Genomic DNA, 17,802 nt, shown 5'->3' on the forward strand with positions numbered 1-17,802 from the left:
TTTCTGTCTAAACACCAGACAAGTATTTGACATCTACTGTATGTTGAAATGTTAAGAGAGAGACATTACGCTGGAAATTGGAAGTTCAGGTTAATATCCCATTTTTGGAAACTAATGGTTCTGTTTTGTGAAACCTAATATTAGTATACAATGGATTTTCATGGTTTCTGCTGCTGTCTCCAAGTAGAGTCCTTGCCTCCCTCACATATGACAATGATTCTACCTGTCTCAGTAGTCCTGTTCACTTTCTAGGCATGATATGTTGAGTAAACAGGTCAATCTTAATTGCAGAGGTAATGTATAATAAACAAGAAGGCTCCCTGTTCAGCCCCACCTATTTATTTGCCTAGAGCAATGTAGCCTCTCAATATTCAATTTGCAGGTGGAAACTAATTGTACTTGTGATTTGTTTTTTTGTTTTTTTTGGTGCCTTGTTGATAAAACATGTCTCCTGAATGAGCAAATGTTTTTATGACTAAATGCCTCAAAAAGAGTCACATTTCATTTTATTGATTTGTTTGGCTGGCTTACTTCTGAACATTTGACCTAAAAACCATCTGTGGTTTTCTATAATCTGTTTTTCATTTCAAGTCCCATTTTTTTGCCATTTGCCATTCTCATTTTTTTTTTTCTTTTTATTGTAGGGAATTGAAAAGAAATCGCATAAAAGTAGTAGAGAGTCTTACCTTTCAGGGTTCAGAGTCCCTGAAGTCATTGAAGATTCAACGTAATGGAATAGTTAAGCTTATGGATGGAGCTTTTTTTGGTCTAAACAACATGGAGGAACTGTGAGTTTTGAGTTTTAATTTTAACTTTCATGCTTTAATTACTTGCATGACTTATGTCTATGCTAATCTGCAGCCAAAGACCCTGTTAAAAATTTTTAAATTGGCCAAGAAGGCTTTAGTTTTCAGTATATTTGCTGCATATTATTTAGGTAATGTAAGCAATGGATGAAATGAGTATTGCATATTTGAATGACATGATATTTCACTTATGTAGCAAAATACATTAGTCTAGTAGCCCACTAGCAATATAACGACCATGGAGATAGATACACACTTGTCTTTGCATTCCATATTTTTTTCCATCTGTGGTCAGTGCTGTTATTTTGTTCACATGATTTTGGCCTTGAACCTTTAAAAGGGAAGTCTAAATTGTACCTGGTTGAACGTGACTTTTTTTTGTATGAAGCTGATTTTAAGGCTGGATGTGAATGAAGTCTTATTTAATTTTTTTTTTGTCTTGTAGTAATTTTAGCCCTGTCATTTGAATTTTTTATTCACTTTTTCCTGCTTATACTTAAAATATGTTCTCAATGCCCTGTGTCTCTTAAATTGTAATTTTAACTGCAGGGAACTGGAGTACAATAATCTGACAGAAGTAAGCAAGGGCTGGCTGTATGGGCTACATAAGCTACAAGTGCTTCGCGTGAGCCATAATGCAGTTAGCAGAATTAGCCCAGATGCATGGGATTTTTGCCACAAATTATTGGAACTGTAAGTATTACTGTGTTTTCTGTTTTGCTCCAAATATGGCCCTATTTGGTAATTGAATTTTTATATGCTGCTCTTTTATTTAAATTTTCTTGATTGCTTTATTTGTGCAATTGTGCCCACGTTTAGTACAATCTGACATATAGATTAAGCCTATTGCATTTGAGCCTCAACCTGCATCTTGTGGGTAATATACCCACACATGTGTTCCCGTATCATTTTTTTTTTTTTATTTGAACCCAAATTGGTTTCATTGGAGGACCCCGTTTAAATGCACTAAATGCAGCAGCATCTCTTGGAATCTGTTTCAGGCAAGTTCCCTTTGTTTTCCTTTCAGCCTTCATGGTAGCCCATGTTTTCCCCATTGCTTGTTTAATACAGTAAGATACATTTGGGCCTAAGGTTCCAAGAGCAAATGTTGTATCATGAACAGAAGGTTCATTTGAGGTTTGGAGACTTTCTATTACTTAAAGCTTCTCCTGTTGCAATACATGTTGTGCAGATAAGTGGGTGGCACCTGAGCATGACACAGTTGACCTTATAATCAGCACCTTCAAATTTGGGCTCTTGGACAATTAGTGGAAAAGCAGGATTGCTTTTTGTAGCAGAGGAAGTTGAGTGCCTGGAAGTCCTATTCATAAGTGAAGGAAGGTCTATCAAATTTATCAATAATCTGTGCACAAATATTACAAATATTACAATATTGCAAGTGTTGTGTTGGACAGTAATAGTAAATCAAGAGTTAAATCCTATGAAAGTTCTCCCCATTTATATCTCTACGGTTGCACACTTTGGCTAGTAACTGAAAGAATGAGATTGTAGGAATAAATGGCTGAACCTTTAAGACATTGACGGTACTTGAGGGTGGCAACACTGTATGTTGATTAGCACATGAAGGTAAAATGTTTCACTATTCTATGTGCAGGTGACAATAATGATGATCCTATAAACCTATATTGACCCTATAAGGTTTCTGCAAACAGTTTCTTGGTGTACTCTCCTTGATGGGATCAGGAGGTATGCAGTGGAGTCCAAAGGAGTACAGATGATTTGGCCAGTTAATTAGGATACCATTTGGGTACCCCCTTGCAGGCGATTTCCTTTGCAATGTCCACTGAGAGAAGTAACAAGAGAAAAACCCAAGATTTTGAAATGAGTTAGTTTGTCAAATGGTCCTGGAGCACACTGGAATTCTCCCAGATGAGTTTGAGTGTATTACAAGGAATAAGGAAATGTCACATAGCCTTGTTATATTTTTGCTGTCAAGGCTGTCACCAGGAGAAACCGGTAGAAGCTGAATTAGGTTGATCCATGCCTACAGAAATCAGGTCACTATGTTTTCTGTCACTGAAAATGTCATGCAATACAGTATGAGAAATGTTTTAGGGCTTTATATTTATTGAATGAAAATGGATTCATTGTTAAAATCTTACCAGTGTCTGTTGGACAGATGTCTTTTGGGGATGTACAGGTAGAATTAATTGTTACGTGACTATCTAAGCAGCTGTTTTTTGTTTTTTTTTCTCTGTCTACTTCAGTGACTTGTCCTCTAACCACTTAACTCGTTTGGATGAAACTACTTTTGCTGGCCTTGGGACTCTTGAGAGCCTTCATTTAGGGGACAATGCTTTGAGTCACCTTGCTGACGGAGTTTTTAACAGCCTGTCTAACTTGCAAATTTTGTAAGTGTAAATGCCATTACAATGTTGGAGAAAATTCTTGAAGTATTTCTATTGAGGTGTTTGCATTAAATTTATTTTCTTTCCAGTGAACACGTTTTTACTTCTGTTTTAAAAAATATTTATTTTTTGGCTGATACATTTATGCAAACTGACTGTAAAAAATAATAAAAACTACAAGGCTCAAATATTATGTTTGTGTGTTTCTACAGTTGTAGCACTGATGTAAATGTATCTCACACTAGCTTTAGTGATTTTGATTGAGGCCTAGTTTAAATTAGAATAGTCAGACTTTATCTCATTAACTTTTTTAAAGGGTACTAATTAAATTTAGACTACTGTATTTATGTAAGAATTTCATTATTTTTCGGTTCTGGTAATCCACAGGAATTGAAAGACTTTCCTGTTTTAATTATATTTAAAAGACATTGTAAATACAAATTTTCAGGTCAGGAGTGCTCTGTCTGAGCTGCAGTTACCTTGGACGTACCTGAAAGGACTTGGTTTTCCTGCTTCTAGTTATGCAGCTCACTTAGAGCTTCTTCCTTCCTATTATCATAATTAATAAGAAACTTCACCCATTTATACGATTGCCTGTTAAAATAATTATATGATTGTTTTTATAGGTGTATACACAAAGATGCATTGTAATTGCTCTCCTGGATGCAGCTTTATTTAGTTCAGTTCTCAGTTAAAATAGGTTTTTTTTTTTTTTTTAGGATTTTGTAAAAATTTTCCTGGTTTTATAGAAGCATCACTAATTCTCTTTATAATGTAATATGTAACTATTAAATGTAATATTTTATTTCTTAATAGCATTCAGAATACTATTAGAGCATTTGTTTTTCTCTCATTTTTAATATGTTTTCCTAGTCTTTACTAGGTGAAACATTAATGATGACCTAATTTTCAGTTTTGGTTCTGATATTGCACATGTGCAAACTATTATGTTCTTACTATTTTAAGCAGCCTGAAAAGTAAACACTTTAAAAAAAAAAAATAAATAAAAAAAATATGGCTACTCCAAATCCACTGCCGCAGAGTTCTGTGTTAAATTTTGGGCTGGATCACTGTCTCTGTGGAGTTGACATTTGCGTGGGACTAGTGGCAACTCCAGATTGACTGTATTAGAGATTGGGAGTGTAGTATGCTCTGTGATAGACCAGTATCTTTTTCGGTCTTGGTTACCACTTTAAAATCAGTATTGCTGAATAGTAACCAACCATCTAACTGGATTGGCAAGTTGCAGTATGGATGGATGGATAGATTTTTGAAAAAGAAAAAAATGTTATTGTCTTCCTAACTGATTGATTTATTACGAAAAAGTACTTTGCTTACTTGTCATGTCTCTCTGAAATAAGTGTTGTATGGAGTTATTATGTTTCCTCATTTGAAATTACTTTATATTTTTTTTCTTAATATAATGAAATGCCTTAAACAGAGATACCATTTATCCACCCATTTCTTTAATCCTGCATTCCTAAGTAAATGAGTATCTCTGCATCATTGGGTGTCCGGTGAGAACTAACGTTAAGCAGTCAGGTCTTTGCAAGGCATTCTCACGCAGATAGTCCAATTTATTATTGTACTTCAATGATATGGAGGAAACAATTCATACTCCACACAGACTATGTCTATAATTAGATTCAAATACGGACCTCAGGAGAGTCTCTCTTAATATTATTATTATTTTAGTTGTCAGATGATAGTTGAATAATTTACCCATTTTTTTGTTCAGGTCTTTAAAGAACAACGAAATCTCTTGGGCAATTGAAGATTCAGTCGGAGTGTTTCTTGGCTTAGAAAAGCTGCACACACTGTAAGTCTTTAATTTGAATCACAATTGCCCGTAGTAGGTATGATAAAATCAAAACAAATGTAAAAAGTTTAGTATAACAAATCAGAAACATAAACATTTTTACAGATTTCTGAACATAATGTACTATTACAGTAGCTCAGAATTTTCATGTTTAATTTTCAGTGTGTTTTTGAATATTATACTTGAGCATATGGGGTTCTACTAGTTATTCCATGTTTTATGTGTATGTAGCTGATTGATGCTCAAAGTTTGGAAGATGGGGTTTCACATGTGCAGAACACGTTCTCCTTTTGTTATTAGGAAGACTGTCTCTTTTTCTCCTACACTCCATGGTGCAAACCAAGCAAAAAAAATGGCAGCTTGTAATTTGCTTGCTAGCTGGTTTCAGATTTTGCCAGATTGATTGTTAAAAAGGAAGAAATAAAAAGAAATTTAAATTGTCGTTTGGAGTAGATTTTATTAAAATAGATAACACCTATTTATGGACACACAGTTCTCTAGTTTATAATTTACACACATTTGCTCATTTCTCATTAAAACAAACAGTAGGAAGTAAGTTGCTTTATTTATTAATTTGTTTTGTGTAAGAGAGAGAGAACATTTATCACTCCAAGGCTTTTCCACAATGATAAAGAATACACACTCCCCATATACAAGGTTTGCTAATTTAACATGGGAACAAAAAGGCAAATTCACATAAAATTTAAATACTGTACAGAAAATTTTGAGGAGGCGTAAGTAGGGGGAGCCACTTTCTAAAATGCAAGACGTTAAAACGAACCTGTCAAACAATACCACTCGGCTAATATACTTTTCTTAAATTGCTACATGAGACACATCACCACTACCTTTGTAAGTAAGAAGAATGGTGATGCTTTGAGTACAGTCAAATTAAAGAGAGATTCACATTGCCCTAAAAAAGAAAATTGTAGTATTTAAACATCATGAAAAGCACTCACGAGTTTGTGGACGCTTACAGTCCAAGAAGTGCAACCCTGTTGCGATTCCGCTAGGATAAAAGAGTGATAGAAACTCATAAGAGCATAAAGGCTTCAGTTTTAGATTGTGTTTTATAATTATAATTTTATTTTGAAAGGAGTAAGAGGGAGATCAGAATATTGCTCTATGCACCACTGACCTACCAGTTGCAAACCAAGTCATCAATGGTTATAATTATTATAGCAGCAAGAGCTCACTGACCTTGATAGCTGCTACATATTGAACATTATGGTAAACAGGGATTATTGCGCTCACAATACTGTCTCAAGCCTTCTCTTTACTTTGTTTTTCGGGCTGCCCGACTATTATCTCTCCATTACTTCTGCGCCTGTGTTATAAAACATGCATGTGCCCGAACACTTACTAAATAGAAGTTCTCATTGTTTGCATGAGGACCAATGTGAATTGGTTCCACAACCCATTTTACCTGATTTGTCTGAGGTTGCTTTGCTGTTAATAATATGTAATGTATTTATGTAATTTTGAATTATAGTGTAGACTTGCATTTTGAAGAGCAAGCTATTCTATAAGCGTATTTTCTCTGTAAAGCACATTATTGTTGAGGGAGGGGCTTAGGTTTTTTTTTTTTAATTTCTTTAACAGTTTTCATTTTCAAATCAGCTGAATGTTTAAGTGGTTTTTATTAACATCCCTAGTCTATAGATTGCACTGCAAGAAAACTGATATTATGTTTGCTAAATGAGATACATTAAGTGAGTATTCTAATATTTAAATCTATTTTTTATTTTAGGGTGCTTCAAGGAAATAGGGTAAAATCCATCACAAAAAGAGCATTTGCTGGTTTGGATAATCTCAAACATCTGTAAGTTTTTGTGAACCCTTATTTTTAGTACACAAGGGATGGTGTTTGCTTTCTTTCAGTGTTACTTCAGTATTAACAGGGGGTTTTAAACAGTTGTACATATTTCATAAGGGTTTGACTTGTCTAAGTTATTGCATGTACTATAAATGCTACATTCAGGTTAAACCCAGAACTCTTAAGTTCCAAAATCTAACTCAAAAAATGGAAAGAAAACATCCCCCAAACTTGGGTCTAAATACTCAAGTCCAAGTTTGTTGCACTTCATATTATGGCATCAGTCCAAAATGGTGATGTACACTGTGAACAGAAAGTATGGTAATGCCTTATATGTTTAATTTAATTATTAGAAGAATTTAAATTAATTTCTTCAGTCCATAATGCTGAATATTGGGAAGGTAAATATTCATGTTACCAGAGTGAATAGTAACTGACTAACCCAGGTTAGCTCAATGCACATTACTAGTTGTAGCTTTCAAGCAGAAAAAGTACTGTTTATTGCTAACAAGACCATAAAATCTTTTTTAGACATGACAGCATACTTTTTTTTTTACCTTTCTTGCAAAATTGGTTTCTTCAATCCGGACTATACAACTTTTAGTTGGAATCGTTTCTTGAAACACTATCTTTCATGGGGGCATCCATGTTTACTTTTCAACTTGGGTAGTGTGAATGCATGGAGGTCACAAGTTATGCAGTTGCGACTTGCAGCTCTCTCACATGACGAATGCAGCATTTGGAGTGTATAAACTGTTTATCATTTGCAGTTTTTATTCCAAGTATTTCTAATTAGAAGTATTCACCTTTAGTAATACCGAGATTATATAAACAATCTAAATTAACTTAAAGAGTCACGTATGGAAGCATAATCACGAAGTTCATGGTGTAGCACTTTGGTTCTTATGGACTCCCTGACTTTCAAGGGTGGCTGTGGCTTCTGCTGTGCCACTGCGTTTGATTGGCCCATCCCATCCCATTAATTTTCATAATGCACATTTTATGTTCTTTTTTTTATAAAAATTTTATTTTTTTGTCTTGAGCACTTAAGTTTCTTTTTTTAATATCTTTTTAAACTGAATATTAGCGGAGCACTGAATGTTCAAGCATATTTTTACAGAGATTGTTTGAGGTATTTTTTTGATTTTTATCTGGATGATTTTGGCCTCTTTACCAAGAAAAGTTATACGATAGTAAGCAGTATTTTTTTTTTTTTTTGATTGTGTTCTCGGAATTTGAGGCAGTGCTATGATCTTACCATTGTGCACTTATTGAAAACATCATGACCGTGTTTTAAGTGAGATAGCAAATATGATTCTTGTAATACAACTTTGATGACGTTTGCTTCTCAAAAGGAATCATTCTCAAGTTGTGTTGTGGTGCAACAATAAGTAAAATACCCATTGCTTCTAGTATAGTAGAACTTTAACAGCTGAAATATCCTTCTTAGACTTTTATTTGTTAAGTTTGTATTATTTATGCCATATTTAGGTGCATCAATATTACTATTTATGAAGATGGTTTTATTTTTGTATACTGAGCATTTTTGTTTTAAATGTTGACTCATTTAACATTTCTGTGTGGTGTTTATTTGGATGATAGAAGTTGTACTTTAATTTAGAGAATATGTGTATAATATAAACCGACAAAGCTATCCTTGGGACTGAAATAATAGTATAATTAATTGCTAAAATAAAATCTTGAATTAATGTTTAATAGGACACAGAAACTGTTTAGAGACAAACAGCTGATCCAACCGCTTATAATTTGCAGAATTCTTAAAGTGCAGCTAGACAAATATAAGTGCAGTGCTTGCAAGGTGGAATAAATGTAATTATTCTGTTTAACTAACTACAGTGGTTTGCATTTTTCTAATAAGTAAATATATGATTTTTCTTATCATGAGACAATTTACAAAACATTGAGGGGAAAATGTTACTTAAAGATCTTAAGAGTTAAATGAAATTGGAAGCCTTACTGCTGACCAGCAATTCCTGACTATTTTTAGTTGATCTTTCTGATATAACTTTCAGGTAAGCAATTTTTTTGTGTGTTTTTCTTTAACAGGGACTTGACAAAAAATTCCATAATGTCTATTCACCCAGATGCCTTTGCCCAGATGAATTTAAAAGAAATGTGAGTAAGAATAATCTTATTTTTAAGTGGTTATGTCTCCATAATATGGATGTTAGTCCCATATTAAATGAATTCATGTCTGTTTAAAAAAAAAAAAAAAAGAAGTTATCAATATTTTATGGATTACAAGCATATATCCTGCTAAGGACAGAATCAGTGAATTGTGAAATTTTAATCCATGTAGTTAACAGGCATTAATTCATTTTTTTTTCCTTTTTCCTAACAGCTTAATGAACTCAAGCAGCTTGTTGTGCGACTGTCAGCTGGCCTGGCTCCGCCAATGGCTGGTCGAAAATAACTTCCAGGAGTCTGTTGTAGCAGTCTGTGCACATCCTGTTGGATTGGCTGGGAGCAGTATTCTTGACGTCAAGACAGAGGCTTTGATTTGTGGTAGGAATCTATGTAGGCTGATTATTAGGCTGTGAATGTGGGTGGCAACTGGAATGATATGGATGGAATGTTTAAATAGTCATGAGTTATATTGTGTGGGTTTCATATGTTCATTAAAGTTAGTGATCAAGACAATAAATCAAAATGGTAGGTATAAATAGAAGCAAATTAAGCAGTGAAAGTGTTGGGGGCGGGGCTTATAGATATTGGCAGTAAATAATTAAAAGAAATAATGTGATCATCAGAATGTGTAACATGACGATAATACATTAAGATGTATGTTGCATTAGCAGTATGTGCTAGCAGGAAGTTTGTTCTACAGATGTCTGATTTTGGACTATCCCACCCAGTCAGTGCAGCCGGGTCTCCAAACTCACACATAGCAGAGAAACAATGCTGGAAAAATATGTACTATCACCTATATTGTGACTCACATTAGCAGTTAAAACAAGACAAATTTATTATGTAAAAATGAAAAATACTTAATATTTAACATTGATTAGAATAGCTGATAAGAATGCTCAGTAAGTTTATAAGTAACTGCATATTTTTAATGCAACAGTTTTAATGACTTGTAGTTGCCTGTAGGATATTTATTGCCTCATTTGAAGATATAACATATTCATCAGCAGTTGATGTACATCAACTTCAAGTTAAATAGCAGAGGTCTTAAGTGTTTTCTTTGCACAGTTTTAGCAGCTGCCTGCCAGTTACCTCTTTGATAATGTCGTACTGAAAGGTCAGGGTTGCTCATAATTTCTTGTAAAGCCACTCTGGTTACCCATTAGTCCTTACCATTAGTTGCCCTTCGATTCATTTCCCAGTAAGCCTGTTCTGGCAGCACTGGGCCCTGAAGTATTTATGCCAATATTAATCTGAAAAAAAAAACGCATTTGAAAAGTTAAACACAACAACCAATTACATACAGTAATAAAAAGAATATGGACATGCCCTTGACAAGAATTCAGAAATTAAGTTGATTCTCATTTTTCACAGCAACCATGTGTCTGATGAATATTCTGTCCTTTTTAAAAGTGTTTAAAATTAGAGCTATGTTAATTTTTGAGTAGCTAGAGATCCTTTAATTACAGGGCTTCATTTTGTTTGACTTTGAATATGACTTTGTTGTAACTAACTGTCGGCCTCAAGAGGTTTATTTTTTCTTCAGTTGTCAGCTGGCCATATCTCAGTTGCATTGTTAACTCATATTTTCATGAATCTTTTAAACTAATCTAATTGAAAGCACTCATTTTACTGTGTGTTTAATCTAATTTATCGTTTTTTATGTGATGATGATGTGTGGTTTAGCTGTTATTATTACATTATATAGTAGCTGTAAATCCATTGAAGCACTCTGAGCCTGTACTTGGAGAAGTGTGCTATACAAAAATAAATTAAATGGAATGAAAATGCAGTGGCTAGTTACCCATAACTCTGTAAAATCAAGTGTTTTAAAGTACAAGTAAGCACATGTTTTAACATTACAATAATCAGAATTATCTCCAGATACAGAGTTGATTTATCATTTAGTGTTCACTAAGTATCCAGCAGCACTTAGCACTTTGCACACTTTTTTTTTATGATCACACCTCACAAGCTTTTTTTTAATACTTTTATAGTATCATTATATATATCATTTATACAGTAATTATTTTTACAACTTCATAAAGAAACTGGTGGTAGACTGTTGATTAGTTTACCTGCTAATGCAGCTGCTGCATCATTTGGAGATGGATATGGGAAGAAGAAATGTATTCATCCATTTTCCATGGCTTATCCGAGATCAGGTTGTGGGGGCAACAGTCTTGGCAGTAAGGCCCATACATTCCTTTCCCCAATTACACTTGCCAACTCATACTGCGGGATCCCAAGGCATTCCCAGACCATTTTTGAATATATAATCCTTCCGGTAAGCTCTGGGTCTTTCCCCAGTACTCCTCCCAACTGGCTGTGCCCATAAAACCTACACAGTGAGCCTTCTGGGAGTCATCCATATCAGATGCCACAACCACTTCAGTTGGCTCCTTCTGATGTGCAGGGTCAGCAGCTCTACCCTGAGCCTCTCCTGGATGTCTGTGCTTCTTACCCTCTAAGCGAGAGCCCTGCCACCCTATGAAGAAAACTTATTTTAGCTGGTTATACCCACAATCACCTTCTTTCGGCCATTACCCAAATGTCACGACCAGAGGTGAAGGTAAGGATGTGGATCAACTGATAAATCAAGAGCTTTGCCTTTTGACTCCACTCTTTCTTCACCCCGGATGAAGCCAACAGGACCATATCATCAGCAAAAAACTGTGATAATTTTTGCTACCAATGTATGGCCAGTTTGTGTCTGGGTTCCAGTGTACAAAGGCCTATGCCTTTTAACTGGTGCCCAGGTCACATTGCACTCTGTCCCTATTCCTCCTACAAGTGGAGGGCTCACTGAAGGTCAGATCCATGCTGCAACTTCAGACAGTGCCTGACTGGGTCACATGGCAGGCCTGGCCGTCATGCACTCACCAATAGGCACTACCCCATGACTGGCTGCATACCAAACGGGGTACTCTTTTTTTAAATTTGTGGATCATTAGAGGCTATGAATTGCTCTTTGTCTGATACCCCACCTGAGACCAGTTAGTCTTGGGAGGCCTTGCCAGGAGCTTCTCTTCTGTACAACATAGCTCCCTGGGTCACAGGAGCACACAAACCTCTCCTCTGTGGTAAGATGGCAATTCCTGGAGGGGAGACGAAGAGATTAAAGCTTAATATTTAGTTTTTATAAATTGAGCATTTATGATATAGACTTTTAAAATCACATTTAATTATTTTCAACTCCTTTTAATATTTTTCTGCCTTTTTTGTGTGGAAGGAAAAAGAATCACTTTTTTAGCTAAAGCAGAAATTCTATTATTGCTTTATTTTACCAAAATAAAGATCATTTTGAGAACACAGTAGCTAGGTATTTCTAATCTTAAAACTAATTTTCAGTTGAACTCTATTTTTGATAGTAAACGTAACCCATTTTTAAATAACAGCACTGCAGTGCAAATGAACCTTAAAAACAAAGATAAGATGTACTTTTGATTCATTTTTAGTCAATCTGTCCCAGCCTGTCTGTCTGAAAAAGAAAAATAACACAAGTCTTGTGCACTTGGCAAACACAGTTGGGAAGGAATGGCATGCCTTTTGAGCTTCTGGTAATGACTACTCCATAACTAAATTTAATAGAAATGAGTTTATTGATGAAGAAAATTAACTTGATCTTGAACAGATCCTATAAACTCACAACATTTATTAAAGGCATTAAACTTTCACTGAACTGTTAGCAGCTGCTAAAGGAGGTTAGTCGGCTGATATTATACTACTAGCCATGTGCGCCCAACTACGTTGCGCGTGTTAAAGTTGTCTATGAAGGGCTCCCTCCTCGCGGCTGCCAGGGCCGCTGAACTGGGCCCTTCGTCGCACAGCATTATGATTTTTTATAAGGGAACCAAAATTACAAAAGAAAACCCTTGGACATTGATTTGATAGGAACAGCCTACTCAGAATCACTGTCCGAATAGTAATTATGTGGTGATGTAGGAGCATTTCTGCTTCTGTCTGTTCACAGTCCGTCTCGTTTTCATGACGCTATCATTTCCTCTCACGATCACTTCTCAACCTTTCCCCAGTCTCGCAGGTTGGAGTCCCAGAAGGAGTGCCTGGAATATAATGATGATACCTTGAAGCATGTTGTCATCTCTGCTTTAACTTCTAGGTTTTTCTGTAGTATTTGCAGTATGCTGAACAAAAATCTTTTATTAAAATGTATTTTGTGTGTTAAATATGAAGTATTTATGAAGTACAAACTTGTATTTATATAGTGCATCCCCAAAACATTAGTCAAATGTAGTAGTAAAAGTAAATCCTTAAATCCACATGTACAATATAAATTAAATAACTTATTCTCTGCCTACAAAGCATTTGTCTGAAACAGGATGATGTTGATCTCTGATGATGGTAAAAGACCTAACCTCAAACATTGCTTGTATGTAGATTGCCTGATGATTTGGAGGTACATTAAAACTTAAATGTTTTTGCTTTTTCTTAGATGACTTTCCAAAGCCTCTCATAGTGGTTCACCCAGAGACTGCAATAGCTTTGAAGGGTTCCAATGTCACTCTAACATGCCAGGCTCACAGCAGCAGTGATTCAGCGATGACTGCAGCTTGGAGGAAAGATGGAGAGCTTCTTTATGATGCTGTTATTCAGAATTTTGCCAGCTATAAAGAAAAGGAAGCTCGATTTATTGAATACACTTCAGTATTGCATCTTTTAAATATAAACTTTACTGACGAGGGCCGATACCAGTGTGTTGTGACAAATCATTTTGGTTCTAATTACTCCCAAAAGGCAAAGCTAACAGTGAATGGTACGTGTTTTTTGTACAATTTTTACTTTTTTCATTTTCATATTTAATGACAATGGAAGCAAAATGACAGCTTTTATTGGCTAACTAAAAAGATTACAGTATGGTGTCATTTTGCTTGACTTCTTATTCCATCCTTAATGGCAAACACTGTGCAACACCCTAGTTCTACATTTCCATATTTGATATTCTTGATTTTTTGGTCTTTTTTTAGAGCTACCTTCTTTCATGAAGACTCCAATGGATCTCACCATAAGGACTGGTGCCATGGCTCGACTGGAGTGTGCAGCTGAGGGTCATCCATCGCCACAGATTGCTTGGCAGAAAGATGGAGGCACGGATTTCCCAGCTGCACGAGAACGACGGATGCATGTCATGCCAGAGGATGATGTGTTTTTTATTGCAAATGTCAAAATTGAAGACATGGGAGTTTACAGCTGTACTGCCCAGAATACGGCCGGCACAATGTCTGCTAATGCAACATTGACTGTCTTAGGTAAGATCTGCTGTTTATCATTTGAACTGTGTCTCAAATAGCTTTACTAGAGAATCACAAAAATCAAGTACAGGCCAACTCTAGTCCTCTCTAGTCCATCTCAGTCTCCTGACCTGCACCTTATGGTTCTTATGGTTGAAAATTAGTAGGTGAAATTTATAAAAAGCATTTCGTTGAATGAATTCAAATCTGAAACTCAAAGCTGAGTGTAAAGTGAAAGCCATCTACTCAGACTAACTGAAATAAAATAAAAATGTACAGAAGGGAAGAACATTTGTTCTATTTTTATAAAACAAACCAGTGGCCAGTAATCAGTGTTTCCTCTTGGGTGCACACATAGGCGAATGCACACAACATTGAGTTCACATTTTATAGTAGCACTAGAATGCTATGCCAAGAAAGTCTTTGGCAAAAATGTGCAGAGCAGGGACCATACAATGACCCTACTCTCACTAATTAGATACTTAAACGTGACTTCCTTGTGAATCCTTTGACAACTGAAATTAAAATAGTTTCTTATGCTTAACCAACGGAAATGTCAATCACTATGAAGTGATTGGTTTGAAAAGATAGTGAAGCAAAGCTCATTGACCAAATATTTTAATGAATAACTTTTCTGAGTTCAAACTTTTAAAATTTAGAAAAGAGCCCCAGATGTGTGGTGGTTTGGGCGACTTAGGTCCACCACCAAGTTGCAAAGAATTAGACTATTAGGAAGAAACACAGTGATATCCTGGAAAAGCAACTTTATGTAAAATGTGCCAGGAAAAGTACAAAACATGTTAAATAAAGTGAAGTATGGAGTTTGTGGGATTAGGATATGAAGATCCACTAACTCAACATTTACAGTAAGCCTAAACCTTTTCTTGACCTTCCTCTCCAAAGCAGGGTTAGGCAGTGTCTGTCCTGGGGGTAACAGTTAATGCAGATTTTCGTTCCAACCCAGTTGCTTAATTAGAAACCAGTCCTTGCCAATCGCAGGTCTTATTTAATTTCATGGCTTGTTAGTCTGCAATGTTAGATTCTTGTAGATTTTTTTTTTTCCTTTCCAAGGCTATCATCTAAACGATTTGAAGTCTAAAACAGATCTTTTTCAGTCTGTCACATTTTTACGTGTTCTATTTAACCAAATAGTGCATGGTGACTCCACACAGGTGTAAATGGAAGTTATACAGAGAACTGCTGGCTCCTTTGTGATTTGCATCTTATTGCTAACTAGACATTAAGCCTGTTACAATAGCGGGCGCTAGAACAGTAGTGCATAAACATTAGTAGGAACAGTCTATATTAAAAGGCAATGGACCTTGTATGTAGCTGTAATATACGTCACTGTATTGTGTGCCTTTAATTTTCTCTCTCAGTAATACTGGTTTGTATTTCCGTAAAATGCCTGTAATTTTGTATGACAGTAATACAGTGGAACCTCGGCTCACGACCATAATTTGTTCCAAAACTCTGGTTCTAACCCGATTTGTTCTTGAACCGAAGTAATTTCCCCCCATAGGATTGTATGTAAATACAATTAATCCATTCCAGACCGTATAAACTGTATGTAAATATATATTTTTTTACGTTTTTAAGAACAAATATAGTTAATTATACCACTGAATGCACAGCGTAATAGTAAACTAAATGTAAAAACATTGAATAACACTAAGAAAACCTTGAACAACTGAGAAAACTAAGACTGGAAGAGTCCGCGCTATAGCCTTATGACCCGCTCGCTAAAAACACTTTTTTTAATGAGTTTTAAAAACAGGGAAAAAAATGAACATTTGAAAATGTAATAAACAACCAAGAAAAGTAACATTGCAACAATGCACGCGCAAACCTTTGTGTGTGTGTGTGCATGCGTGTGTGCATCCCGCGTGCGCCTGTGTGTGTGTGTGTGCATCCCGCGTGCGCCTGTGTGTGTGTGCGTCCCGCGGGCGCCAGTGCGTGTGTGTCCGCCAGTGCGTGTGCGTGCCAGTGTGTGTGTGTGTGCATGTGTCCGTCTGTCGCGTGGGTGCCTGCCTGTGTGTGCATGTGTGTCTGTCGTGTACGCGCCTGTGTGTGCGTGTCTGTCTCTCATGCGCCTGTGTGTGTGTCTACACAGGAAGAGACTGAACACGTGCGTGTGACCCCGCGCATGCGCACTTCACCAGAAGACACACACAGACACCTGGACGCACACAGGGGTTTTATTAAAGAGGATAAGGAGCCATTAAAAAGTGAATGCAGCTGTTTAAGACTGACATAAGCAATTAAGGGTGGGAACCTTAACAAGTGAGACCAAGAAAATGAAGCATCAAAATGTCATTTCAGCAATACGTTCTTCATCAGCAATACTTGAGCAATACTTGAGCTTCATTATTAAACAGGAACAAAAACCTGCAGCCTTTGCGGCCCTCCAGGACGCAACGTTGCCTAGCCTTGCACTAAAGTCTTGCAGTGGCCCAGCATCCATCCCCATACCACCAACACCCTCTTTATTTCTTGCGTTGTTTTTGTCTTTTTTGAGAATTGAAGTTTTTTTTTTTTTTTTTTTTTTTTTGTACTTTGGTTATATCGCTCTGCCTTGCATCTGATGCTGTTGACTTGACTTAAGCTGTGGTCGACTAAGCATATTTTATCATGAATGAAAGGATGGATAAACAATTAAAGATTGTTTCTTGCTGGATAAACAGAGTATGAATCTTCATTTAGACACTAATACAAATATTGATTTTTTATTTTTAGCTGTTGTAAGTTCTACAGGGTGCATAGCTGTCGACTGTTGCTCCTTTTTCACTAAATGACTAAGCCTCTGATTAGCTTTACAGTTGCCAGCTTCTCAGACACATGTTTTTTTTTTTTTATTTAAACATAGCATGGATGTACAGTAGAGAATTGGTTCTAAATGGGACAGTACTGTCTGAGACTACTGTGAACTACAAGAGTGAATGTGGCAGTAGTGAGCAAGTGTGTAATCAGTAGTGTATGAATTATTTACCTTCTTTAAGTCCTGTAGTTACTTTTCTGCAGTTTACTTTCAGAGCTCTGGACATTTTTAAACCGTCTGCTCTGTGTACAGAGCTCTAATGATACAAAGGTAAATCAAAAAGTAAAGGCAGCCTGGAATGGTTAGAAGCTGATGAAACACATCATGTTTGTGCTGACTTATGAGTAGCTGGATCATGTGCAGTGCAGTGCCTTGCCATTAACTTAGTTGAATTTCAACAGGCTTCACTCTCTGCCCAAAGAAATCTCAATCTCAACAACGGTGCAGTCCCACAGTGGAGTGTCCATGTTCATTTGGCTTCAACCAAACTAACGGCAGAACGCTGAACTCTGTCTGTTCATACTACCTATAAGCTATCACAAATGTGTTGTATTACGTCAGCTTCTATCCATTGCCATAACCACATACTGTAATTTTCTAATTTTTATTTTTCAATGCACAATCATAATGTGAGACTGACGTAGTTTTTAAAACAGTCTGAATATGAGAAGGTCACTGAGTCTTATTATTGTATATTGGCCTGTTTCAAAATCCTGTCGCATGTAGGCACAGTGTGCATTTCTTAATCTTTATTGGACAGATATTTTTAGACTAAAA

General features: G+C 36.0%; 1 protein-coding gene across 1 annotated transcript in view; it reads left to right on the forward strand.

The window, feature by feature from the left end:
- lrig2 (leucine-rich repeats and immunoglobulin-like domains 2) overlaps window positions 1–17,802 on the forward strand; it is a 52,594-nt gene that overhangs the window by 25,868 nt on the left and 8,924 nt on the right. The window contains exons 5-13 of the mRNA XM_039749309.1: window positions 645–788; window positions 1,356–1,499; window positions 3,035–3,178; window positions 4,914–4,994; window positions 6,745–6,816; window positions 8,878–8,946; window positions 9,173–9,336; window positions 13,412–13,732; window positions 13,944–14,225. Coding sequence (XP_039605243.1) covers window positions 645–788; window positions 1,356–1,499; window positions 3,035–3,178; window positions 4,914–4,994; window positions 6,745–6,816; window positions 8,878–8,946; window positions 9,173–9,336; window positions 13,412–13,732; window positions 13,944–14,225 — 1,421 coding nt within the window. The remainder of the gene's footprint in view (window positions 1–644; window positions 789–1,355; window positions 1,500–3,034; window positions 3,179–4,913; window positions 4,995–6,744; window positions 6,817–8,877; window positions 8,947–9,172; window positions 9,337–13,411; window positions 13,733–13,943; window positions 14,226–17,802) is intronic.

Source organism: Polypterus senegalus, chromosome 3 (genome assembly GCF_016835505.1).
Source record: "Polypterus senegalus isolate Bchr_013 chromosome 3, ASM1683550v1, whole genome shotgun sequence".
In the NCBI taxonomy this organism is placed as follows: Eukaryota; Metazoa; Chordata; class Cladistia; order Polypteriformes; family Polypteridae; genus Polypterus; species Polypterus senegalus.